Source organism: Pagrus major, chromosome 4 (assembly GCF_040436345.1).
Source record: "Pagrus major chromosome 4, Pma_NU_1.0".
Taxonomy (NCBI): domain Eukaryota; kingdom Metazoa; phylum Chordata; class Actinopteri; order Spariformes; family Sparidae; genus Pagrus; species Pagrus major.
Genome location: NC_133218.1, coordinates 1,587,195 through 1,613,782, shown reverse-complemented (window position 1 = coordinate 1,613,782; position 26,588 = coordinate 1,587,195). Strand labels below are relative to the sequence as shown.

The 26,588-nt window shown below is 44.4% G+C and overlaps 1 protein-coding gene and 1 pseudogene across 2 annotated transcripts in view; one reads left to right on the top strand and one right to left on the bottom strand.

The window, feature by feature from the left end:
* The first annotated feature begins 415 nt into the window (after positions 1-415).
* Positions 416-3,448, top strand: LOC140994768 (uncharacterized; annotated as a pseudogene).
* A 10,826-nt stretch (positions 3,449-14,274) lies between these two features.
* The window catches only part of ccdc102a (coiled-coil domain containing 102A), an 84,612-nt gene continuing 72,298 nt past the window's right edge, over positions 14,275-26,588 (bottom strand). For both annotated transcript variants that reach the window (XM_073464830.1, XM_073464829.1), the window contains exon 10: positions 14,275-16,672. In XM_073464830.1, coding sequence (XP_073320931.1) covers positions 16,540-16,672 — 133 coding nt within the window. In that variant the 3' untranslated portion in view covers positions 14,275-16,539. The remainder of the gene's footprint in view (positions 16,673-26,588) is intronic.

Below are 26,588 nucleotides of genomic sequence, written 5' to 3'. Positions count from 1 at the left end.
TGTCTTCCAAGGTCAACTTGAAGCTGCCAGTCATGAGCGGTGGTGAGGAGCCCCCCTGTAGAGCTAGGCTGGTGATGTTGTGCCTTTTACCCCGCTCTAATGAAGGTGATTGACTGTTTGGGGGCTGCCTGGGTCTTGCTGTGCTGGATTGCTGTGCAGATGGAGTCCGCCAATAATAAGATAAGATACATTTTGTCCAGGTGAAGGAAGCTGAACTGCTGCTGGTGAGTAAGGAGAATTTGTAGACTCAGTGTTTAGGCATTCTGTGAAGAAAGTTAGTTGAAATATTTAATCTTGTCTAGATACTTTTTGTGTCAATTGTTGTGTGACCATTGAAGTTAAGTAGCTATCAAGTGAGTTTCTGTCAAGCCAGGTGTTTTGAATAGGCTTGATTGCTGGGCAGAGCTAAGTCCGCATGAGGTAAATCTAGCCCATAAAGGCTAGTCACTACAGCATCAGCTGCAGCGTCAGGACAGTCGAACAAAGACTTAGGGAGTCTCTCTGCGGGAGTCTGTCAAGGAAGTCTAAGTAACCCACTTTCCACCACCATTCGCAGCCATGGGTCCCTGCCAATCCCAGTCAGGACATCTAACTGGAGGAGATTTCACCGGAGACCCATTGCTGGAGGCTGTAACCCAGCCAATCTCTCTTACCCAACATTCTCCACTGGTACTGAACTTGAAGTACTAGGAGGGCTATGGAACTGCCAGTCTGTAGTCAAGAAGGCGGACACAATTTCAGCCTATGCCTCCCTGCAGACTCTCCACTTCCTGGCCCTCACAGAGACCTGGATCACTCCAGAAAACACTGCCACTCCAGCTGCCCTCTCAACCACCTACTCATTCTTACGCTCCCCGAGACAAAGAGGTCGAGGAGGAGGAACTGGACTCCTCATCTCACCCACGTGGACCTACCAGGTCCTTACCTTTGACCACCTACCCAGATCTGCATTTGAATTCCACGCTGTCTCTGTCACCCTTCCTTTCAAAATCACCATTGTGGTGATCTATCGCCCTCCTGGTCCTCTCTGCAACTTCTATGATGAGATGGACGCCCTCCTAAGCTGCTGCCCAGACGATGGCACACCGCTCGTCGTCCTGGGTGACTTCAACATCCCCCCAGAGAAGCTGCGCACATCTCCTCCACCCACCCACTGGGCCGGGAACCAACTTGACCTTGTCTTCACAAGGTCCTGTGGTACCTCGGCACTCTCTGTTACCCCGCTCACTGTGTCAGACCATCACTTTGTCGCTTTCTCTCTCCCCTTGAAGTCCTCCGCTTTCCTCGCCCCTACACCTCACATGGTCACCACCCGCCGCAACCTGAAATCCCTCTCTCCCTCCACTCTCTCCTCAACTGTTCTCTCCTCACTACCATCCTCGGATCAATTCTCTCTACTGTCCACCGAGGAAGCCTCCTCCACTTTGTTGTCCTCCCTCTCCTCCTCTTTAAACGCTCTCTGTCCCCTCACCTCCCGACCAGCATGATCATCTCCCCCCCTCCCTGGCTGTCTGAATCGCTGCGAACCAACAGATCGGTGCTACGAGCGGCAGAGAGAAAATGGAGAAAATCATCCTGATGACCTTGCTCACTACCACCACCTCCTGTCTGACTTCTCATCAACTGTTTCAGCAGCCAAATCTGCCTTCTACCTGTCTAAGATCAACTCCTCTGCCTCCAACCCCAGGAAACTATTCTCCATATTCTGTTCGCTTCTCACCTCTCCTACCGCTCCTCCTCCATCCTCCCTCATCGCTGATGACTTTTCAATTACTTTACTAAGAAAGTAAAAGACATCAGCTCCTCATTTACTCCTACGCCCTACCAGAATGCACATCCCTCAACCCTCACCTATGACAGCCTTACCTGCTTCAGCCCTCTCTCCTCTGAAGATGTTCACACACTAGTGACGTCTAACCGTGCCACCACCTGTTCCCTCGACCCGATTCCCTCCTCTCTTTTCCAAAACATCTCACACGACATCTTGCCTTACCTCACCACCCTGACCAACTCCTCCCTCACTTCTGGCCGTATTCCAGCTCCTTTCAAGACAGCTACAGTAAAGCCACTCCTAAAGAAACCCACTCTAGACTCGGCTGACATCCGAAACTACAGACCTGTATATATTCTCTCATTTCTCTCTAAAACCCTGGAACGTGCTGTCTACAACCAACTGTCTTCCTACCTTTCGCAAAACGACCTCCTTGACCCTAATCAGTCAGGCTTCAGGACTGCTCACTCCACTGGGTGGGCCCTCCTCACAGTGACTGAGTCGCTCCGGGCCGCCAGAGCCTCGTCGCACTCGTCAGTCCTCATCCTCCTCGACTTATCCTCTGCGTTTCACACAGTCAACCACCAAATCCTCCTCTCCAATCTGGCCGAACTTGGCATCGCTGACTCTGCTCTAACCTGGCTTGCATCATACCTGACAGAACGCACCTTTCAGGTCATGTGGAATGGCTCCTTGTCCAAACCCTGCTCCCTGGAAACTGGTGTCCCTCAAGGCTCAGTACTAGGACCGCTTCTGTTTTCACTATACACTAGATCACTAGGCTCTGCAATCACATCACATGGATTCTCTTACCACTGTTATGCTGATGACACCCAGCTGTTCCTCTCCTTTCCCCCATCCTCCAACACCCTTGTTGCCACACGCATCTCGGAATGTCTGGCAGACATCTCCACTTGGACAACTGCCCATCATCTCAAGCTCAACCTTAGTAAAACTGAACTCCTCTTCATCCCGGGGAAAGACTGCCCTCACATGGACCTGTCGGTCACTGTTGAAGACGTCACAGTATCGCCTTCATCAACTGCAAAGAATCTGGGTGTAATCCTCGACAACAGACTATCCTGCACCCCCAACATCACCGCGGTGGCCCGATCCTGCAGATTTGCCCTCTACAACATCCGCAGGATCCGGTCCTTCCTCACAAAGGAAGCAACGCAACTCCTGGTTCAATCGCTGGTCATCTCCCGCCTCGGCTACTGCAACTCGCTCTTGGCTGGACTCCCAGCTTCTGCAACTAAACCATTGCAACGTATCCAGAATGCTGCAGCACGCCTCGTTTTCAATCTACCCAAACTCTCCCATGTGACCCCCCTCCTCCGTGACCTCCACTGGCTTCCTGTTGTGGCCCGCATCAGATTCAAGACCATGGTGCTGGCATTCAAGGCCATCAACCGAACTGCACCCATCTACCTCCAAACGCTGATCAGACCACACGCCCCTGCACGAGCACTTCACTCTACTACATCAGCTGGCAGGCTGGTACTGCCACCGCTAAGAGCAAACAAAGACCGCCCAGCAAAGTCACGACTCTTCTCTGTTCTGGCACCCCAGTGGTGGAAGGAACTCCCGACCAATGTCAGGACAGCAGAGTCACTCGCCATCTTTCGCAAAAGACTCAAGACTCACTTGTTCACACTTCACCTCGACCCCGCATAGCACTACTCCCTCTTATTGCAGCAGATGTGAGAAAAATCCTGCTGAGAGTGAATATAAATAAGGCTGCTGGTGCAGATAATATACCTGGCCGTGTACTAAAAAAATTTGCCAATCAGCTAGCTGATGTCATCACTGACATTTTTAACATCTCTCTCACAGGAGACTGTTCCCTCCTGCCTCAAGACAGCCATCTTTGTCCCTGTACCTAAAAAGTCTGCTGTGTTTAGTCTTAATGAATACTGCCCTGTGGCTCTCGCCCCCATCCTGATGAAGTGCTTTGAGAAACTGGTTCACCAGCACGAGATAATATCCCTGCCAGCCTGGACCCTCACAAGTACCATGGCCACGGGAAGTGGGGGTGCTGGGGGTGCTGCAGCACCCCCTAGTGGCGAGAGGGAGATTTTAAAAAAATGTATTAAAAATATTTTGCACAATTTATAAATTCCTTATGAATATTTGGGGAAATAATTTTGACACACGTAGGCTATTAAGTGTATTTTGGATTTTAATTTAATTATTTTTAGGCCTAATCAACACAGGTTCACAGAAGTTACGTTGTCAACGTCAGGCAGGCTAGTGGTCGCCAAGTAAAGAGGTTTCCCGCTCATTCCATGCAGCATACATCCATCTAAGTGTGTCACAGTCCAAGATGTAGCATCATGTTTGACAAAGCTCCAGCCACAAACAAGAGCCATGTTTTCAGAAGCAGAAAAACTGATCGAGTTATGTCTGTGCCTACCCATCTCCGTGGTCTCATCCGAGCGCACTTTCTCCGCCTTGCGTCTTTTGAAGACATGGGTACGCAGCACCATGACCCAGAAAAGACTCACACACCTTTCGCTGATGCATGCCCACACAGACATTCTGAACTCCCTGGACATTTGTCCCCTCATGAGAGACTTTATCTCCACGACCCCACAGCGCACCTCGACATTTGGACACCTGTAACCAGGGCACCCTGTCTGCAGCTCAAAGTAAGAGCATGGTGCTGCCACGCACTTTCATATCTATTCATGCAGTTTAACGTCACACTATAGTATTTTTGCAAGGTGGTGGGGATGGAGATGGAGAGTGTTATTTTGATCGTGTGTTCTGTGCGTAATGGATGTGGAGAGCTGTTAAATAACGTTTAAATAGTCGGAGATTATTTCCTTGTGGTTTGCGTAAAAAGGTTGGAGATGGAGACGGAAAGTGTTATTTTGTGCGTGTGTTCTTTGCGTAATGGATGTGGAGAGTTGTTCAATAACGTGCTTTAATAGTCAGAGATTATTTCCTTGTGGTGTGCATAAAAGGATTTTGGAGCTAATAGAGTCGCGTGTGACATAAACGTAGATGGTGTGGTGACTCAGGTTCATGTCAGCTGACCAAATCTATTTCATTGTTATAGCGTTATTGTGAAGTTTAATTAATAGCGCATATATTCATCTGAGAACTGATGATGTCTGTGTGTTACAGACCCTGGCTGTGTGCACTGAAGTGTATATGACAATAAAGTAGTGAATCTCAATCTATATATTTATTTTTAAAATGTATTTTAAATAGGCCTATAGGCTCATAGGTTTTTTGTCCAAAAGAACCAAACAATTTTTTCACAGCACCCCCTGTTCAAAATTACTTCCAGCAGCCCTGACCAGTACGCTTTCAGAACCAACAGAGTATGTCATATCTACTGCCCTTCACTCAGTCTTCACCCACCTGGAGAATAAGAACAGCTACATCAGGATGCTGTTTGATGATGTAGCACTCCACCGCCCTGTACAAAATGCCTAAGTGACTATGATTAGCTTTAGACTTGAATGATGGGGTGTTTTGGGTTCGGTTTTGTCTAGGGTAGCTACCACAAAGGTTTACCTGTTTTGGGTGATAATTAAAATATCCTAATAATACACACATGAATAGTCAAACTTAGCAGTTAAATATATTCACCTTGAATATGCCCTATTTGAAAAAACTGTCCCGACAACTTTATTGAATTAAAATAAATAATAGTTTACTGGTTGCTGTCTTAACTGAAACACAAATATTTACCAGTTTTCTGGGAATAATGAGAAAACACAAATAGTACAAATACACAAAATATACCTCAGAAATAAAATGTTAGCTTTGGAAGCCGTATTAAACATAAATACCTTTGCCAAAAGTAGCAAATAGTTATCTTAAAGAATAAGGGAAATGACTTGGAATATATCAAAATATTTAACCACAAAACTTTAATTATTAGCTTATTTCTTCAAGCAAAACTTATTTTTCCCTTTTCTCTCCCTTCAAAAAGGTTAATACTATTACGTTCAATGCTTCAAATACCTTCAAAACACTGTCACCATACTTGCAAAATACGTTCAAACACTTAATTAGACTATACATACAAAGTGGGCCCGCCCACACACACACAATCTACATAAAACCCTGTTGCAGGCCCATGCATCACTCCGGGGGGTGCGGCCGATAAACTCCTCTTCCTAAGCGGAGTACAAGCACAGTTTAGCTCACACTTTAGCTTTGGTCCTGAAGAAACAGTTCACCGAAAGATGAGAGATGAAACCAAATGGCAGCAGCGGCGAAGTCCTCTTTAGGTCCGCGTTGGAAGCAGCAAACAGTCCAAGTGCAGCGTGGCGTCCTCTGCCCGGTGGCTCGCCGATGTTAACTCAGTTAGCACAGTCACACTCGCACAAAGCATGCGCTCTAACCCACTCAAGTTAAGCCAAAACTGTGCGCTATTGTCCGTAACTGTGACGTCTTCTGTTCAAATGTTACTTTTAACACTTAACAGGCTATCTTGGAAAAGTTAGCGTCTTAACTTTATCCAGCTCCGTGGTTCTCCTTTTCCCTCGTGTTTCTGCTCCTCCTCCCATCTCTCTGTCTGTGCACAGTCTCTGTTACTTCCTCGCCCCTCACTGTTCTCTGTCTTACCTATGGCCAATTACCACAGGTGACATTGACTGATACAGACAATAACCAATCATATACAACAGTGGAAAATAAAGGCACAATCTGTACTTTTTTCACTTAGATTACCTCAATGTTACCCTTCAATATTATTAAGAACAGTTTATTTTTTTACTTCTTATTCAAATACTTACATTCTCACTCATTTATGACTAATTTATCCTAATCTCTGAGTTACACATTTTTCCTTTCTTTATTAAACTGAGTTACTTCAGTTTAATGGTCTAAATCATTTTAATCTGCGTTTATTTCGGAACTAACTTGTTTTAATCCATTACTTTTACACCCGGGCTACATTGACTTCAGCTCAGCATTCAACAAAATCTCACCCATGAGGCTGATTGGAAAACTAAACACTCTGGGCTTCAGTAAATCACTCTGCAACTGGACACTGGACTTCCTCAAAAGTAGCACCAGAGAGTTTGGATTAGCAGTCGCACCTCCTCTACATTAGTGTTCAACACTGGAGCCCCCCAGGGCTGTGTGCTCAGCCCCCTACTGTTCACACTGTACACCCATGACTGCACTCCCAGACATCAGGAGATCTCTATTGTGAAGTATGCGGATGACACCACCATCATCGGCAGCGTTATAAACATCGATGACAGTTCATATCAGGAGGAAATCTGATTGTTGATTTTAGAAAAAAGATGGCAAAGACACACACCCCTGTCTGTGTGAACAGTCTTAGGTTCCTTGGAATCACCATCACTGAGAACATATCTTGGTCATCACACATCACCACACTGGTTAAAAAAAAACACAGAAGAGGCTCTATTTCCTATGGAAACTTAGAAAGGCTAAATTCCAGAGCAAGATTCTGGTCAACTTTTACAGAGGAGCAATAGAAAGCATCCTGACTGGAAACATCACAAACTGGCATGTGTAGCAGTATGAAGTTGTGTATGGTGGATTTCAGCTGTGTGGCTCTCAGCCAATAGCTGTGAGAGAGCACCTTATAAAGGCGGGCAGAAGGCACCTGGTTGTCCTCTTGCTTGACGGAGCCTGGGTCACATCACTTCCTGACACCCTCCACTTCCTCTTTCGCTTGGCGGCAGGTAGGCTGGCGGCGGCCACTGCAGTCTGGTCTCACGCTGTCCATCCAGTTGTTCATTCTGGTTATTTTATTTCAGAGGCTCGCTTGGGTGTTGCTGCTGGCTGCATGCTGCTCACTGCTCACCGCTTGCTGTGTGCCGCTTGCTGTCCGCTGCTGGTCGCCCTCGTGTAGCCGAGCGCTCTTCCAGCCATTAGTAAGTTGCTCATATTTGTTCTTTTATTGTAGGGTAAAGATACCTGTGTAGCGGCACAGCACCCGCTAACCCGTCTGCAGGAAATCACTGCTGCTTTGCCTCACCACTTCGCTGCTTAGCCTGGCTGCTTCGCTGCTTTGCTTCACCGCTTCGCTGCGTTGCCTCGCTGCTTTGCCTCGCTGCTTTGCCTCACCGCTTCGCTGCTTAGCCTGGCTGCTTCGCTGCTTTGCCTCACCGCTTCGCTACTTAGCCTGGCTGCTTCGCTGCTTTGCCTCACCGCTTCGCTGCTTAGCCTGGCTGCTTCGCTGCTTTGCCTCACCGCTTCGCTACTTAGCCTGGCTGCTTCGCTGCTTTGCCTCACCGCTTCGCTGCTTAGCCTGGCTGCTTCGCTGCTTTGCCTCACCGCTTCGCTGCTTAGCCTGGCTGCTTCGCTGCTTTGCCTCACCGCTTCGCTGCGTTGCCTCGCTGCTTTGCCTCGCTGCTTTGCCTCGCTGCTTTGCCTCGCTGCTTTGCCTCACCGCTTCGCTGCGTTGCCTCGCTGCTTTGCCTCGCTGCTTTGCCTCACCGCTTCGCTGCGTTGCCTCGCTGCTTTGTTTCGTTACTATTGCTTTGTCTCACTGCTTGGCTTCACACTGTTTCGCCTCCAGACTTTTATCTGCACACGCTGTCGTGGTGCTCTAATGCTGTCTGCCTGGCTCCCGGCTGCTCACTACAGCTGGCTAAGCAATAGCTTCTGCTCCTTCGTCCAGGTCTTATTTCAGCGTTGCCGTGGCTGAATTTTTGCTCGGCGACACCGTATTGTTTATTGTCGGACCTGTCACTTCTTAGCCTGCGTGTGCGTGTGTGTGTGCGCGCTCGTGTGTGTGTGAGAACAGTGGGAAAGTTTCTTATTTTATTTTCTCCATTATTAGTTGTTCTTTATGGTATTTTCTTTATTTTTCTTTTGTAACAATGTCATTGATTATGTAGATTTTGTTAATTCTATTTGATATGCCATTGTGTTTAAGTATTGGAGATTTTGTGTATTTAATTCCTTGATTTCTGATGTGTGTTTTGTGATTAGTTGCATCTAATTTCTTTTGTTTCTCACTTGTTGTCCTCCGACTCCCCCATTCAGGTGCTGAGCCTAGGGTGGCGGATTGGTGTCCCGGTGGCGGTGTGCCTCTTGTGTTAGCACTTTTTTTGGGTTGATTTTGTTTCACTTTCATTTACTTCATGTGTGGTGTTCCTGGGATCCCCTTTGTGTTGGACCCATCTGCCCAGTAAGTCTCAGCCCTGATTGGCTCCCCTTTTTGCCCCAGTGAGTGACTTCTTAATGTTGGAGCTTGAAAGATTTTGAATTATAATTAATAAATAACTTTATTTGTAACCAGAAATGCTGTCTCTGCCTCAATTGTAAAACGGACCTGAGTGCCTTCTTTGGTTTAAAAATAGTCCTTTAAAAAAAAGGTCCCTGGGTGAAACCCCCAGGGTGGCGTTGTTTGGCGTGAAATTCATTCTTAATCAAGTGCTGCCCAAAGTACGACCCTCGTGCTGCCACACATGGTTCATCACAGCCCAGGATAGGAAGGCTGTACAGAGGGTGATTAAAACCACCAGAACATCACTGGTGCCATCTACAGAGCATCAGTGACATCACTGAAGTGAGATGTCTGCACAGAGCCCAAAGATACTAAAAGACAACACCCACCCAGCCACAGTCTGTTCACCCTGCTGCCACCTGACAACAGATACAGAAGTATCTGCTGCTGTACCACCAGACTACAGAGCAGCTTCACTCCTCACGCTGTGAGACTCTTTAATTAATCCTTAACACTCTTAAATAAATGTACAACAAACATAGTTTCATTTTTTAAACCCTTGTGTTTAAAAAAATGTCAACAAATTTACCTTGTAACCTTGTATTAATCATATTGTGTATTTTCCAGTTAATCTAAGAAAGTTTATTTAGCTTAAGAAGAAGGAGAATTTCCTCACGCAAAGAAGGGCACTTCACCCTTCAGTTTATCACAAACATTCAACATCACCACATCTGGATATACATGGTTATCATTGGACAGGAAGGGTATGAAAAATTGTAATCTGAAAAGAACATGAGATGTCAGATGTAGTGGAGTACAAGTATAAAGCGGCATAAAATGGAAATACTCAAGTGAAGTACAAATACCTCAAATTTGTTTTCAAATTGCAACCACTGTGTGTGTGTGTGTGTGTTATAGGATCCTGTCATGGAAACTGAGCAAAGCTGCCAGTAAAGCAGTTGTATTTGTTGTTGCTGTCTTCTGTCTCATGTGCTCTGTTAGCGCTGACACTCGCCAATTATTTTATCGCCTGCACTCCCGTCTTCATTCTTTCTCAGTGTCTGAGTGGAAATCCCGGCAGACCATCTCCTCCGTCTGTCAAGAAATAACAGCCTGAGAAAATGGGATTCTTATACCTCTGTGTATTGTCTTGACTCATCATTCATGTAAAAGCCCTGTGTATAAAGATGATTTATGATCATATTTGCTCGCCCCATTGTAGTATTTTTTGTATGAATAGATCATGTCCGGCTTCCAGCTCTTCATACCATGCACACCTTCATGTACAAACCTTCATGTTATATTGTGAAAGTTTTTCCTGACTTTCCATGCGTGAATATCTCTTACACATAACGTACAGTTCCCAATAAAAAGTAATGTAACTCAGCCTCTGGCAGTCATATTAGAGGCACACATCACTCAGCAACAGCAGTTGGCCAATGGAGGAATTTCTAAAAGTAGAAGCTGGGATTGCTCATTTCTGTACCATGTTTGCCTGGAGAAAAAACTATATAAAAACTACTAATATTCAGATTTGCACTGGCTCTAGTTAAGGTCATATTCATATGCAATATGATAATGATTTCCTCTTTAAACACTTAAGACATATCTGTAGACACAGCTTCACCACTGGGCCTGTTGGCCAGCAACATAAGCAATCAGACAACTAGAGGAGTTTTAAAAACCCATTTAACCACTACTATCAAACATGGTCCTGAATCCCAAATATGTAATCTGATGTGAGGTGCCAGAGCATTGGGACTGAGTTGCATATGTAGAAATCAGATTGGAATCACATTTCAAACCACCTTCAAATGTGGTCTGGATCCAATTTGGAAAAAAATCTCGATATGTAGATATGTCAAAAAACAGATCCGGGCTTTAGACCATCTTTAATCACAAATACGCTGAGCATCACAATGCACAGACAAAGGATTTCTGTTCCAAACTGCAGATGGAAGTTCCTGCACAACACTAGAAAATAAGAGATTTCTTTTGGAAATGTTTGCCTGTATTGGACTGTGTACAGTACAAAGGCCAACAGAAAATAAGGGAAAGGAGAGAGAGAGGTATGCCACTAGCACAATTCGAGCCAGAAATGTAGTTGTTATCATTTCTGCTTAAGAGGAAGCTCCAATCACTCCCTTATTGTCACATGATAATAGGTGGTGATATATGGTCATCACATGACCTATGTTTAATGCTTGGGTCATATGATGACACCTGGGCAATCGCCATGACAGCTGAATAAATGAAGACCAGAATAAGGAAGTAAGTGAATCTTGATTTGAGATTTTTTTTTCTCAGTCTACTGTTTCCAAGGTCAAGAATGATTTGTCACACTCAAAATGAGGAAAAGGGTACTCAATGATGATGAAAATAGGAGAAAACCACTTGAATGTCTCTGAGCTAGTAAACATCTGTGCAGACGGTAATGACCTGAGTGTGTGTGTGCATGTGTGTGTCAGGATCATTTATTGGCCTTGTTCATATGCAGTCAAGCTTAAATTACTTTATTACAAAAGAGGCAGACACCAATTCTTTGCAATGAAAAAGGACAGAATGGCAGGGGGAGCCTGTCATCACAGCTGCAGTCAATGAAGGGAAATGAAATCCATTATTTTTCACAACACAATAAAAAATGTCAATGTTTTGCATTTTGTTGTGATACATAAGCATGCACACTCTCTCACACACACATACATACAGTACACACATACGAAGAAATGCTGTGGGTATCTGTGGAATAATTATAGAGGGATCAATTTAATGTTCTGCTTTCCTGCTGTCAGCCATCACTGGCCTAATAAAGACACCAGGAAGATTAACATAATGAACTATGCTCTGGGCTGTGTACACACACACACACACACACACACACACACACACACACACACACACTTCTGTGGAAATCAAATAGGGAAAACAACCACTTCCAACACACACATTAAACACCGCACACACACACACCCTTGCGCATTACAGTGTGTATCATGCTTTGCCAACAGTTTTTGGAATTATCTTGTCTACTGTACTCATGGGGTTGAGCTAAACATTAGCACACTCACTCACACACACTCACACACACACACACACACACACACCATCATCCACAGCTAACAGCTTGAGTGTGTGGGTGCGTTGTGTGTTTGCTGTTACCCTAAGGGCACCACAGTGAATAGTGTTTGCAAGTTTGTGTGTCTAAATATACAACTGTTTTATGCAAAGTAAGCACACACAAACAGAGTGCAGAGCCAGAGCTGTGTCTATGATTTCAGTCATTCTGACTCCAGCCTACACAACACTCATTATATGTCTTGGCCTCTCTCTCTCTCTCTCTCTCTCTCTCTCTCTCTCTCACTCACACACACACATACACACACACACACAAACACACACTGTAGTCGGTGTAGTAAAGAATATGATCTCAGAGGGAGATGCAACTGTGCCCCCATGCTGTGTGTGGGGAGTCAGGCTGAGGTTCAGTCTCATTACTGTGTCTACTTACTCTGTACAGTACACAACAGTCTGTACTGCTAAACACACAAGAGTGTGTGTGTTTAGTGCTCATTCTCACTCCAACTCCTCTGACTCTGATTTTCTAACTCTCTGGCCATCAGACTACACTAATTACTGTCTATTATTCCAGCATGGAGGTAAACATAAAACAGTTCTCTTAACAATTACCAGCCTGCATCATTTTAGATATGAATGTTCAAATGCCTGTGTAATGTGTTGCACATAGTGCTGACATCATCCAACACATTGTTTTGTTTTTTTCACCCTCAAAACTCTGTTCTCATCAACCTTGTTTCCAGCAGCAGCAGGCAGCGTACGCTCCTGCTCAGCATCAAACAGCACACAGACACAGTTAGACAGCAGCTGGTGAAAAAGACAGACCAAAGAAGAGTGATTATTGGACTTAAATTGATCAGCTGGACACAAAAGCATCTCCAAATGAACAATTATGTTGCTCCATAGCTGCTGGATATATTATGGACAGGTCTAGCAATATACAGTCTATCTTCTTCTTCTCACTGTTGTCCATCACTTATTACTCTTAATCTATTAAAACACATCACTGAGCCACACTGGCTCAAAACAGGGTGAGATGTTCCTTCATTACCAAACGCACACTGTAGTGGCTGATATTGTTTTCACCCTGAGTCTGTGTGTGTTTGCATGTGTGTGTGTGTGTGTGTGTCATCATAGCAAAATATGGTCCTGGAGACATCTTTTGTAGCTACCTGGAAGCAGTTTTAAGTACTTGCCAGATGTTTTTATTTCTGTCTATCTGTGGATAGATTTGTGTCAGCGTGAAAGCATCACAACTGTGAAATGGATATCTACTTGTGATTCGAGATGAGGCCAAGTTTGAAGATGATCCATGAGGACTGAGGACTCATATAATAATGTAGCAATCACAACTAGAGTATTCGTGCGTCGGAACATGAACGTGTTGACGGGTGTATGATCCCATTGCAGGATGGTCTCTAGTTTATTTTGACTCTACCCTACACCGTCCAGTGGTCCCATGTTCTCACTAGAGCACAAAATGTGTATAAATCCAACAATGAGTCACACAGTCAGATTATTAGGGACTCTACAGCCTTGATGTTGACCATTCTTTTAAAATTTTGTCTCTTGTGAGACCCACAACTTCAAGGAAGTGCCGTTCCTTTCAAGCATATCGTACAATGAATACAGCTTTATCCGATGTACATTTGAAGGTACAAATGTTCTTGACAACACAAATAAGGGGAACACACTGGCCACTTTAGTATATCTCAGCTCTGCTCTGTTATAATGACCTATTTCAAATGGGCTATGAGGAGTGGTTGGAGGAGCTCTAGTGGTTTCTATGAATACATTTAATTTCTTCTCATCTTTTACCACATTATTTTTAAAACTGGACAAGATTAAGGGCCTCATTTATAAAACTGACTTTGGATCAATTTTGATCTTAAGTATGACTTGAGCAGAAAACAAAAAATATTTATATATATGCGATATGTTTGGTATGTCTCGTATCTTTGTTTAAACATCTGAAAACTGGACAGTAATTAAAATGATATACAGATGGGTTATATACTGTATAAAATAAAGAAATTATTTCTTTTTCAGTTATCCTCCTGACTCTGCATTACACTACCTGCCCTACATTTTAATCCAGTCCAGTCCTTTTTATCAATTTAAATATCCTAAAGTCCGTTAATCAGTTTTTGGCAGATGATCACTGGTTTCTGGAAAAGTGCCCCCCAATTACTCTGACACACACATTATGAATACATACTGCATTGAGAAAAAAAGACAGTGACTCATGTTTTTTGTATGTACAGTTGACATTTATAGAGCTAATACAAAAGCACTGTGGTACAGATCATTTATAAAAAGTAAACCATAACAATGACAACATAAATAGTCCAATAATCCTGATCAGTGAAAAATATCTTGGTCCCCTTCCAGCGTCAGAGTTGAAGCCGAGGCAGAGAGTGACTTTGGATGGTGGTGGAAGATAAATGGCGGTTTTATTGCTTTCACAACTGAATGGATCTACTACTAGTCTGGAGCTCTTTTACAGATGGGAGATTTAGCCCAGCCAAGTTTTATACAAATAAATTAACTCTTCAGTCCAACACATGGTGTCAACTCCCCACCATTGTTGAACGCACAGGCCATCTTAAAAGAACCTGTGAGTATGAAGCCTGCATGATCTCTAATGGCCTGGGTTTCATTGAGTCTCTCCTTAACCCATGATGGTTTGGATGCTGCTTCAGAGGCATTCCCACCCTGACTGAACACAGTCCTGAGGGAATTTCTGGACATAAATACTTGTCCAGGGTTTGTTTTTCTCCAGGAAAATTATAATATTTTAAAATACTGAACATCAGCATAAACACTGCATAAAAATCATATCAGCACCTCCAAACTCAGAACAGTAAAACAACAGAAGTTGAACATCTAGCGTTTGCTGTGTGGAAAGGTTCGGTTCCACTGGTGTGTACTGTACTGTTGCTTCAGTTTCAACTGTATCAGACACCAGTCAAACAATAATGACTAAACAGACCAAAAATAAAAATCCGGCACAAAAATACTGATTTCCAGCTGTTGATAATTCAGTTTCAGAGTTCAGTGGCAGTGTTAGAGGCTTGGGGACAAGGGGACTACGAGTGGGGCTACATGGTGAACAACTGTATCTGGTAAGCTAACCACTAACACACTGGGAACAACTGTGCTGTGCTCTTCACTCCCCCCTGAGATTTTGTACTCAAGATCATTTCAGACTTATTGAAGGGGGGAAGCAAGGCTTCTAAATGTCAGATTGCACGGTCTTTAGCTCGGCTGCTAAGAGAAAACTAAGCTAACACAGTTCATACTCTGACAGAGGAAGGCTAAATAAAAGTGGATGGTGAAACAGCTAAGCAGCTACTGCTGCTTCTGCCATTTTAGACTGCTGTTCCTTCAAAAGGTCAGCACTGTCAGGTGGTTTGCTGCTGGTTAAGAGAACTAATCAAAGTTCATCACCATTGGTGCTGTTGGGCCACCGTGCCATATTGTGTGCTAGTCTGTAATTATTGCCAGATTAGGTACTTGTACGTGCATGAAACACATTTTTAATGCAAGAATATGACTTTGTCTTTGAGGAAGAAAATAACAGAAACATTTCCTATGTCTCGGGTTGAGTTCTGGGGGGGGTGACGAATATAAAATTTATAAAGAGTGGCAGCACCTTCTCCACATACTGTGGTTGTAATTCTTTCCAACCTGCAGCTGTAATGAGACTAACAGTTGTGTAGTGTGCTTCCTTTAAATATGTGACAAATAGACTTGTTGATTCATAATATGACAGATGTGATTTAAGAAAAAAGTTCTCAAGTTCAGAGGGACATGAAAGACCTTTTCCTCATAGCTGACAGCCATGAGCAAATGATGAATACTGGTGATGTAGATGTGTGGATGATGCTTGATTTAATACAATAGCACAGTTTAGATGGAACAGTTGAAATGATGATATGAGGTAAGAATGAGTGAGTACATTGAAAGGATGATATGCGTCAGCCTCTGCTTAGGAAAGTCTTTTTATCCTGTTAATGCCTGTCACACTCCTGCTGGGTTTGATCTTGTTGCTCTGTGTCTATGTATGTCCAAGCATGTTTGAGTCATAGTGTGTATGAAAATGTGTGTGTGTTCTGTTTAAAGCCAGGATTGTGCTTAACTCCAGAGGACAACTATGTGGTTTCTGTAAGTCTCCTGAAAAAGAGACATACATTTGTTTATAATGATTATTTGACTACTGATCACTTACGTGGTCAGTAATACGTTGAGCAAATTGCATAAAATTTGCATGTGGATGCACAGAAGTAGAAGTTATATTGATCTTTTGATCTTACTATGGGTAAAATCTTTGCTAAAATATTGACCTGGCCCTTTTTAACTTACTGTTGAACAGAAGACAACACTGCAAAATGTTACCGTGACCGGAGATACAGTTTTTCCCCAAGAGCAACAATATTCACCTTCTTTTTGTGACTGCTGATGTTTGTTTAAAAGTATATCCTGTATCAATGTGTGTATGTGTGCATGTATGTGTGTGTCATGGGATCTGGAGCTGCAGTTCCTCATCCTCCTCGTCCATGTCACTGGCCGGACCATCTGGGTTTTCAGCACTAAACCGAGCTGTTCGCATCTTCCCAAACAGACCAGGATTCTGCTGCTGCCGCCGCAGTCTGAGAGAGAGAGACAAAGAGACAGAGAGACTGTTTAACCCCTGTTAATTCGGATCCAAAAAAGAGCTATAAAATTCTACCAACACCTCAAAGCCAGCGAGCCCAACTCCTACCACTACAAAGCCCTACAATGCCAAGAGGAGAGCAAAGAAAGGAGTCCCCTCAGTCAGCTGGCCCACAGGCTCAGCTCCAACAGCACAGGGCACCCAAGACCGTCCTCACACAATCCGGCCCCACCAAATTATAGCAAAAGAAAAAGACAATTACATCAACTATTGGACATCTACAACCAAAACCCAAAGCAAACTCCAATGCTATTTGGCCCTAAACAGACAATACTCTATGGCAGATTATCTGAGCTCTGTAACTGACCCGAGACTGAAAAAAAACGTTGACTATGTACAGACTCAGCAGCCACAGCCTGGCCTTAGAGAGCGGCCGACACAGACAGACATGGCTGCCCAGAGAGGAGCGGCTGTGTCGGCTCTGTCCACACAGACACTTCCTGCTGCACTGTGACACAAATACAGACATCAGAACCAACTCTACACCAAAATTACATGTATAACCCCAAACTTCGACAAATTCTCAGACCAAGAAAAATACATCATTTACTGGGAGAAAAAAGTACCACTGCTGTAGATGCCGCAAAATATGTGAGTGCTGCCACAGGAGAAGAGAAAAGCTGCACAACAACACCTGACATGATCTCCTCCACATGAGCCAGCTGCTCCTCACTGGGTTCTTAACTGCACATTGATATATTGTTAATTAGCTGACTATTGTTCTGTAACTATTACCTGTATATGATAGATACACGCACGCACGCACGCACGCACGCACGCACGCAAACGCACATGCACACACACACACCTTTCTTTTTTTATTTATTTTTTTATTTTTGTTTTTTTTAATTATTATTAACTATTAATTATCTATGTATTCTTTTTCTGTAGTTCTAATGCTTTGGCAATATTGTAAAACACAGTCATGCCAATAAAGCTTGTTGAATTGAATTGAAATTGAGAGAGAGACGGAGAGAGAGAGACAGAGAGAGAGAGACAGATTTATTTTAAAATTATTATTATTATTATTAATTATTATTATAATAATAATTAATAATAATCATTAATTATTATTATTATATTTATTATAAATTGTTAATTAGCTGACTATTGTTCTGTAATTATTACCTTTATATGATACACACACACACACATACACGCATGCTCACTCACTAATGGTTAAACTATAAACCAGCACAAAAATGACAGGCACACTAAAAACACTTACAAAGTAACTTTTAGTTTTAGAACATAAATAGCAAACTTGTTGTGCTCCTCTACACGAGAGACGCACTGGGAGTCCATCGGACACTGCTCTATGACATCGCGTCTGCTACAGGTTTTGTTCCGCCCTCCGCACGGCATCATACCATGAATGTATAAAGAGAACCCAGCGGGAACGTTTCAGAAGCGGAGCCTTTTGTCTGCCCGATTTTGTTGACTTGCTCAGATTTTGTTGATCTGATCATTTTTCATTTTTATACAATCGGGAGTCTGCACAGGGTGTTTTATTTTGAAAATTGACCGGATGCTCTATGCCGTTTCTGTGTCTCTGACCTCCTGCCGGTGCAATCTGCTCTGTGCAGCTTGTTGTGGCTTCCGTCAAAAATCGACCAGGCAGCCGGAACGCAAAGCAGCCGTGCACGGCTTGACTCCACTGTGCGCCATCGATCACGACCGCTTGTGAAGAAGAAAAAAGAACAAACAAAAAAAAAAAACTGTGTTTAAAGGCTAGAAAAGCTAAAAAAATAAACATTTAGCCTAGCCCCCTGTGGAGTAAACAAGTGGTCACCATGGAAACTGGTCAGAAGGCAGCTAACAGAGCAGAGAGCAGGGAGGTTGAATACCCTGCTAAATCTAAGAGTGCAGCAGCTAGAGAGAAACACAAGGAGAAGACACTACGTGAAAATCCAGAGGTCTTCTTCACTGACTACGCCCAACACAAAGAAGGAAGGAAGAAGAACAACCTCATATTCTTCACTGATTCCATCTACATCTGGAAAGATACTCTATGCAACAATGATGCATACGTATCCAGTGAGGGCATCGGCTCAGGAGGCAGATTAAAGATCTGTAAAGATGAACACCTTGACAAGGATGACCCTCTGCTCACCATCACATACTACACCAAAGGAAAGATCATGATCCAGGGGAATGAAGCCAACCTGAATTCCTTTGAAGATGCTTTCTCCTTGTTAAAAGCTGAGGTGGACACCAAGAGGATCAATGTCCCCTCTGACAGTGAAGATGACGAGAGCCCAACAGAGAACCCCACCACCTTGTCCATCTCTGCCCTTCCCACACCTGTCAGCTCCACCAACCAGCTAAAGGACAGTATGGCCCTGCTGGAGCTAGACTTTGCTGAATTCAAAGAGCTGACCCAGGCCAGGCTGTCTGACTGCCAAGACAACATTGTGCAGCAGCTTCATGAGAAGCTCCAGCAGCTCAAGAGAGACAACCAAGCCTTGGCATCTGACCTCAGAGGAAGTGTAGAGGCACTAAAACAGGAGAACAGTGTGCTCCGTGCTCAGTTAGCCAAAGTGAAGGAGGATGCTGAAAATAGAGAAAGGAGCTTCACCAGGAAAGTCTAACACCTGACAGACAAACTCTCAGCAGTCCCCACAATGACAACTACAGAGACACAGACTCTCCCTGCCAGTGTCCCAAACCCCTGCCTTGTCTCTGTCCCACCGTCTCTGCTCTGCACCCAGCCCAACAACACCCTGGCAACTCCTGATACACCCACACAGCCAGCTGCCAACAACCAGCTCTACCCATCCCAGCTTCCCCCCACTCAGCCAGAAGAACAAGCTCCACAAGTGGTCCTGCTGGCTGACTCAAATGGGAAATTCCTGGACACAAACAAGCTTTTTCCTGGTAAAAAAGTGCTGTCGAAACGCTGCAGCACCACAGGCCAGGCAATGAAGCTGTTAAAAAAGGAGACCCTCAGGAGCCCTCAATGCCTGGTGATCCACACAGGAACAAATGACCTGCACAGCCTCCAAATGGACACTGCTGAGGCAGTGAGGAAGATGGCAGAGCAGGCCAGTAAGGAATTCCCTGACACCCGCATTGTGATCTCCACCCTGCTACCTAGGACAGACACCCCTCCTCATGTCATCCATAGCATCAATATGGAGATCAGAAGAGGATGTGCCACCTTACCCAACATCCACCTGGCCCTCCACCCAACCATTGGCACCTGGGACCTCTATGATGGACTCCATCTTCACAAAGAGAAGGTGAAGATCTTTGCAAAGACCGTCAAAGACACGGCCCTGGGACGCAGTCCTTTCACCCTCTTCTACTAGAAGCTTCAGAGACCATCCAAGACCTCCTCCTCCCCATCACCACCCCAGGATCATCCCCCTGCTGTGAGGAGACACAACAACTCAACCCGGACCTCCCACTCCCCACACACCCACCACCTCACCACTGTGTAACACAACCAGAGGAGGCTACTTTCCCCCTCCTCAGTCCCTGCCCACCATCCCCCTTTACAGCATCGGCAACAGAACTATGCAGCAGCACCTGACCCTCCCCACCCACAGCAGCGGAGCTATGCAGCAGGACCTGCCCCTGGTCCCCCTCCTCATCCACTACAGCGGAGCTATGCAACAGCACCTGCCCCTAGTCCACCTCCCCACCCACAGCAGCAGAACTATGCAACAGCACCTGCCCCTGGTCTGCCTCCCCACCCACAGCAGCAGAGCTATGCTGCAGCTGTAGCCCAGCCTACTGCCACAGTCCCTCCCCCTGCTGCCTCTGAGCTGGGATACATCAGGGAGATGCTGCACACCCTGTGCTGTCCAGCTAAGATAGACATATTCAGAACACTTTCCCTTTTGAGTAACAGAACAACATGGAAATATATTGTTAGTTAGTAATAGTAATAATAGCAATATTAGTATTCAGTACAATGGTAATATTAATGAAAATAGTACATACCTCCATGGAATTCATATGAAATTATTATTTAGTATTATAAATGTATAGATAGTTGTATGTGTTTTAATATTTGTCTCACTATACAGGTTCATTTTGATTGTTTTTTAATGCGTTCATTTCATATAAGCTGTTGGAATATTCAGGGTCTCCACTCCTCAACCTTTGAACTGAAGAGCGGAAACCCTGAATTCATGAGATCTATCAAAGACGTTGATATAATTGTATTGACAGAAACACGGTGTCAAAATGATTTGCTCAATCACTGTCCTCCAGGATATAATGAAGTCATGGTGCCCTCTATAAAATTAAAAAACATACGCAAGGGCAGAACATCGGGGGGGATCTTGGTGTGGTATAAAGGAGATCTTTGCCGTCAGATCTCACCAGTAAAACAGGGTAAATCACACATTTGGTTGAGATTAGATCGAACCCTTGGCATAACTGATCTATATCTCTGTGCAATTTATATACCCCCAGTAGATTCTCCTTATTTTGAAGAAGACATTTTTGACACTCTCCATTCAGAAATTGCCTTCATCCAGGCCCAGGGAAATGTGCTTCTAACTGGAGATCTGAATGGACAAACAGGAATCGAATCTGATGTCATGGACCCACAGGGCAACAACCATGTATTTGGTCAGGCCCCCCAGTTTACCACACCAACCATCACCCGTCGAAACAACCTTGACTCTGAAATAAATCAAAGGGCAGGGAGATAGTGCATCTCTGTCGGGCCTTAGGCCTGTACATGGTTAATGGTAGGTTCAGAGGGGACTCTTTAGGGAGATTCACATACTCTTCAGCTCTTGGGTCTAGTGTTGTAGACTATGCAATCACTGACATGGACCCCTCCACTATCAGTGCATTCAGTGTCAGACAGCAATCCCCCCTTTCAGACCACAACCAAATAAATGTGTTCTTTAAACTCTCAGATCAAATGAGTGACACAAAAAGGGAACCCAGCAAGCTGTTTCAATTAAATCCTACTTACAGATGGGTCCCAGACAGTGGAGACGAATTCATCATGGCCTTGAACTCACCTGATCTGATGAATGACATATCAAAATATGACCAAAACCAATATATCTCTACCAGAGATGGTGTAAACAAGGCCATTGATGATATCAATATGATATTTCATAAGGCAGCTATTAAAGCTGACCTCATCAAACAAAAACAGAAGCCTGTTAAAAGGCAAAATGCTGACAAATGGTTTGATCAAGAATGCAAGACCATCAGAAAAGACCTGAGGAAAATAGCAAATGAAAAACATCGCCAACCAAACAACCCAGCCCTACGCATTAGATACAATGAAATTTTAAAGAAATATAAATGTACAATTAGGAACAAAAAACTAAATTATACCCACGTGAAACTTTAAGATATTGAGAATGCCATTAATCAAAATCAATTCTGGGATATGTGGAACAAGTTCAACACAAAGCAACAGACATTACCCATCCAAAATGGTGACATCTGGAGAGCACATTTTGAAAATCTGTACAAAGACATACCAATAAATCAAATCAATTCATATCAGTGTATTATACAAGAAAAACTCCAAACATTGGAAGAAACAATTAAAGACAACCAAAACCCCCTTGATTTCCCAATTACTTGGGAAGAAATGACCACACAGACAAAATCTCTCCAGCCGAGGAAAGCTTGTGGTCCAGACAGCATTAAAAATGAAATGCTCAAATGCAGCTCCCCAGAGATGCAGGGTGCAGTGTTAAAGCTGTTCAATATTGTATTACAGTCGGGATGTTTTCCTGACATCTGGTGGAAAGGGCTCATTTCCCCCATTCATAAGAGTGGGGACAAATCAGACCCTAATAACTACCGTGGCATCTGTGTCAACAGCTGTCTAAATTATTCTGTAGTATTCTGAATAAAAGAATATTAGATTTCCTTGAGGAACACTCCATCTTGAGTAAAAGTCAAATTGGCTTCCTCCCAAAACACTGCACCACCGACTATGTATATACCCTTCACACTTTAATTAACAAACATGTACACCAAGCAAAAAATGGTAAGATCACTTCACTTGTTTCATTGATTTCAAGAAAGCTTTCGACTCTATTTGGCATGAAGGGCTCTATTACAGGCTTCTACACTGTAGTATAGGGGGCAAAATGTATGATCTGGTTAAATCAATGTATTTGGAAAATATGTGTGCTGTCAAAATTGGAGACAAACAAACTGAATTCTTCACCCAGAGGAGAGGTGTACGCCAGGGTTGCAATTTAAGTCCGACTTTATTTAATGTGTATATAAATGAACTTGCTGTTGAGTTAGATCAATGTGCTGCTCCTGGCCTCTCCTTCCTAGATAGAGAGGTGAAGTCTCTGTTTTATGCTGATGACCTTGTTCTACTGTCTCCTACTGAACAAGGACTAGCACCAGTCAGAACTGGGCCCTGGCAGTAAATATGAAGAAAACTAATGTCATGATCTTTCAAAAACGCCCCAGATGTCAGGAGAACAAACACCAATTTACCATAAATGATCATATCATTGAACATAGCATGAGTTATACCTACCTTGGTATAACCATTACAGCTTCAGGGAGTTTCAACATGGCAGTGAATGCACTAAAAGAAAAAGCTCGAAGAGCCCTACATGCAATTAAGAGAACATTTTATAATTTCCAAATTCCAGTCAAAATCTGGCTTAAAATATTTGATAGTGTCATCCAGCCCATTGCGCTGTACGGTAGTGAAGTCTGGGGTCCACTCAGTCATCAGAGCTATACCCATTGGGACAAACATCCAACAGAATCTTTACATGCAGAATTCTGCAGATACATTTTACACGTACACAGAAACACACCAACAAATGCATGTAGAGCAGAATTAGACAGATACCCACTGATAATTAACATTCAAAAGAGAACGCTCAACTTTTTTGACCACCTGAAATCCAGCCCCCGAGACACCCTCCACTCTAAAGTCCTCCAAACTCAAGAGCTGAGCCCAGAAAAGAGTCCCCTATGTCAGTTGGTACTGAGGCTAACTGCCCCCTCTCAGACACAGTCTGACCAGCCACAACAACACTGCTCTCCAAACACCAATCAGAGTAAAGCAAATTAAAACACAATGTAAAGAAACCTATCTGGAACATTGGAAAGAAGAAACTAAAAAGCCAAAGTAGATTAGAATGTTATCTAGCCCTAAAAAGAGATTATGAATTAGCAGAATATCTCTCTACTGTCAGAGATAGAAAGCAGAGACAGATGCTCACCAAGTACAGGCTCAGTGACGACAAACTGACAATCCAAACAGGAAGACACAAACAATCATGGCAACCAAAAGAAAACAGAACATGTGGTCACTGCTCGACAGGTGAGGTTGAGACAGAGATGCACTTTCTCCTACAATGTAAAACATTCAACGAAACCAGGAACATTTATTTTAATAAATTCAATTCGGTAATCTCAGACTTCAAAGAGCTGAACGACATATCAAAATTAAAAATACTCCTGGGAGAAGGAAACAGGGCATACCTTGCTGGCCAATATGTGTCAACATGCCACAACCTGAGGGACAGTGAGTGTTGTTGAGATGTGTTGTGGAAATCTATGATTACACACAGACAGTAACAGCAAGAGAAAGAGAACCAATTGACAGTAATGGAGGTATATACTTGGTACAATGACTTCATCTGACTGCAAAGAGTCAACACATCACACAACTTTACACTCTGCTTGTAGTTTAGTTATAACCTTACAACAGCTTCAAGATGTAACAAGTGTAAAGGGCAACACACATCGGCAGCGTATGAAGTGAGTCAAAGTCAGGATAAACTACCGCCTACTAAAGCTAAAGTCATGGAGATATCTCAAGTTTATTTGTGCTGAGAACACATGAAAACACCAGGGAATATGTGATCTACGTGGCAGAGTTGATTTCAATGAGCCCCAAAATGAAAAAGATTTTCATTTCACCCTGAGCTGTATACATGTCAAATTGATTTAAAAAGGCAATAAGTATTGATTGTTTTTTAAAAAGCAAGCTGTGTTATAAAACACACCTTGAAGTTTGATTTGGGCACACTTGATCCTACTGAGTTTTCCCAGAACAAAAGTGTTGTCACAGTGGATGGATGGTTTGAAGTCCCAAGGCTTAAGTTCTCTGTCAGGTAGTCATTTTAAATCCTAGTGAGCATTTCAGTTGGTGTCTCCCCTGATCCCATACTGTTTGAACAGACTGTAAGGAGGAGGACATCATCATCTCACACCACACACCATCTTTGAACAAAGACAGATGTTACCATCTTACCACATACACATACATGGATGGAAGGGATGGAAGAGGTGGTGGGGGGCAGTCATCTCTGCTGCCCCCCACCACCTCTTCCACCCCCCCTGTTTCCTGCCCCATTCTCACCTCTACCTCCCTCTCCACTGCTTTCAGCCTGCAGACACCCCCCACTGCCCCCCCTGACACTCACCCACCTCCCCCACCCGACACTCAGCCCCCCTGCTCCAATCTGTCCCTCTCCACTATCCAGGTGAGGAATGAACTGAGGAAGATGAAGGTGAAGAAGGCCACGGGTCCAGACGGGATCAGCTCCAGGCTCCTCAAGTCCTGTGCAGACCAGCTGTGCAGGATTGTGGAGTACATCTTCAACATGAGCCTGAAGCTGGGAAAAGTGCCACTGCTCTGGAAAACCTCCTGCGTGGTACCAGTACCAAAGATCCCTCACCCTAAGGACTTCAACAACTACAGACCAGTTGCTCTCACTTCACACCTGATGAAGACCCTGGAGCGGCTGGTCCTTGTCCATCTCCGCCCTCTGGTGGGTCCTTTTATGGACCCACTCCAGTTTGCCTACCAGCCTGGCATCGGAGTGGACGACGCCATCATCTTCCTCCTGGACAGATCACTGTTTCACCTGGAGAAGCCTGGAAGCACTGTGAGGATCATGTTCTTTGATTTCTCCAGTGCTTTCAACACCATACAGCCTGCACTTTTGGGGGACAAGCTGGAGCTCACAGGGGTGGACCAACACCTCACGACCTGGATCCTCGATTACCTCACCAACCGGCCACAGTATGTGAGGACTCGGGACTGTGTGTCGGACACAGTCGTCTGCAGTACGGGGGCCCCACAGGGAACAGTCCTGGCCCCTTTCCTGTTCACCCTGTACACTGCTGATTTCTCCCACCAAACACCCTACAGCCATCTACAAAAGTTCTCTGACGACTCTGCTATCGTCGGCCTCATCAGGGACGGGGACGACAGAGCCTACAGAGGACTTATTCAGGACTTTGTGGACTGGTGCCAGTGGAACCACCTCCAGCTCAACGCCGGGAAGACCAAAGAGCTGGTGGTGGATTTCCGCAGGCGCAAACAACCCTGCACACAGGTGAACATCCAGGGAACGGACATTGAGATGGTGACGTCTTACAAGTACCTGGGAATTCACCTGAACAATAAACTGGACTGGACTAATCACACTGCAACAACATACAAGAAAGGTCAGAGCAAACTCCATCTGCTGAGGAAGCTCAGGTCCTTTGGGGTGCAGGGGGCACTCCTGACAACTTTCTATGACTCTGTGGTGGCATCAGCCATTTTCTATGGAGTAGTCTGCTGGAGCAGCAGCATCTCGGCAGCAGATAGGAAGAGACTTGATAAACTTATCAAGAAGGCCAGCTCCATCCTGGGATGCCCTCTTGACCCAGTGCAGGTGGTGGGAGAGAGCAGGATGATGGACAAGCTGTCATCGCTGCTGGTGAAGGAGTCCCACCCCCTGCAGGTCACTATCACCGCACTGGTCAGCTCCTTCAGCGACAGGTTGATACACCCCAAGTGTGTGAAGGAGAGGTATCGCAGGTCCTTCCTTCCTGCTGCTGTTAGACTGTACAACCAGCACTGCTCCCAGTAGTAGACCTCACAT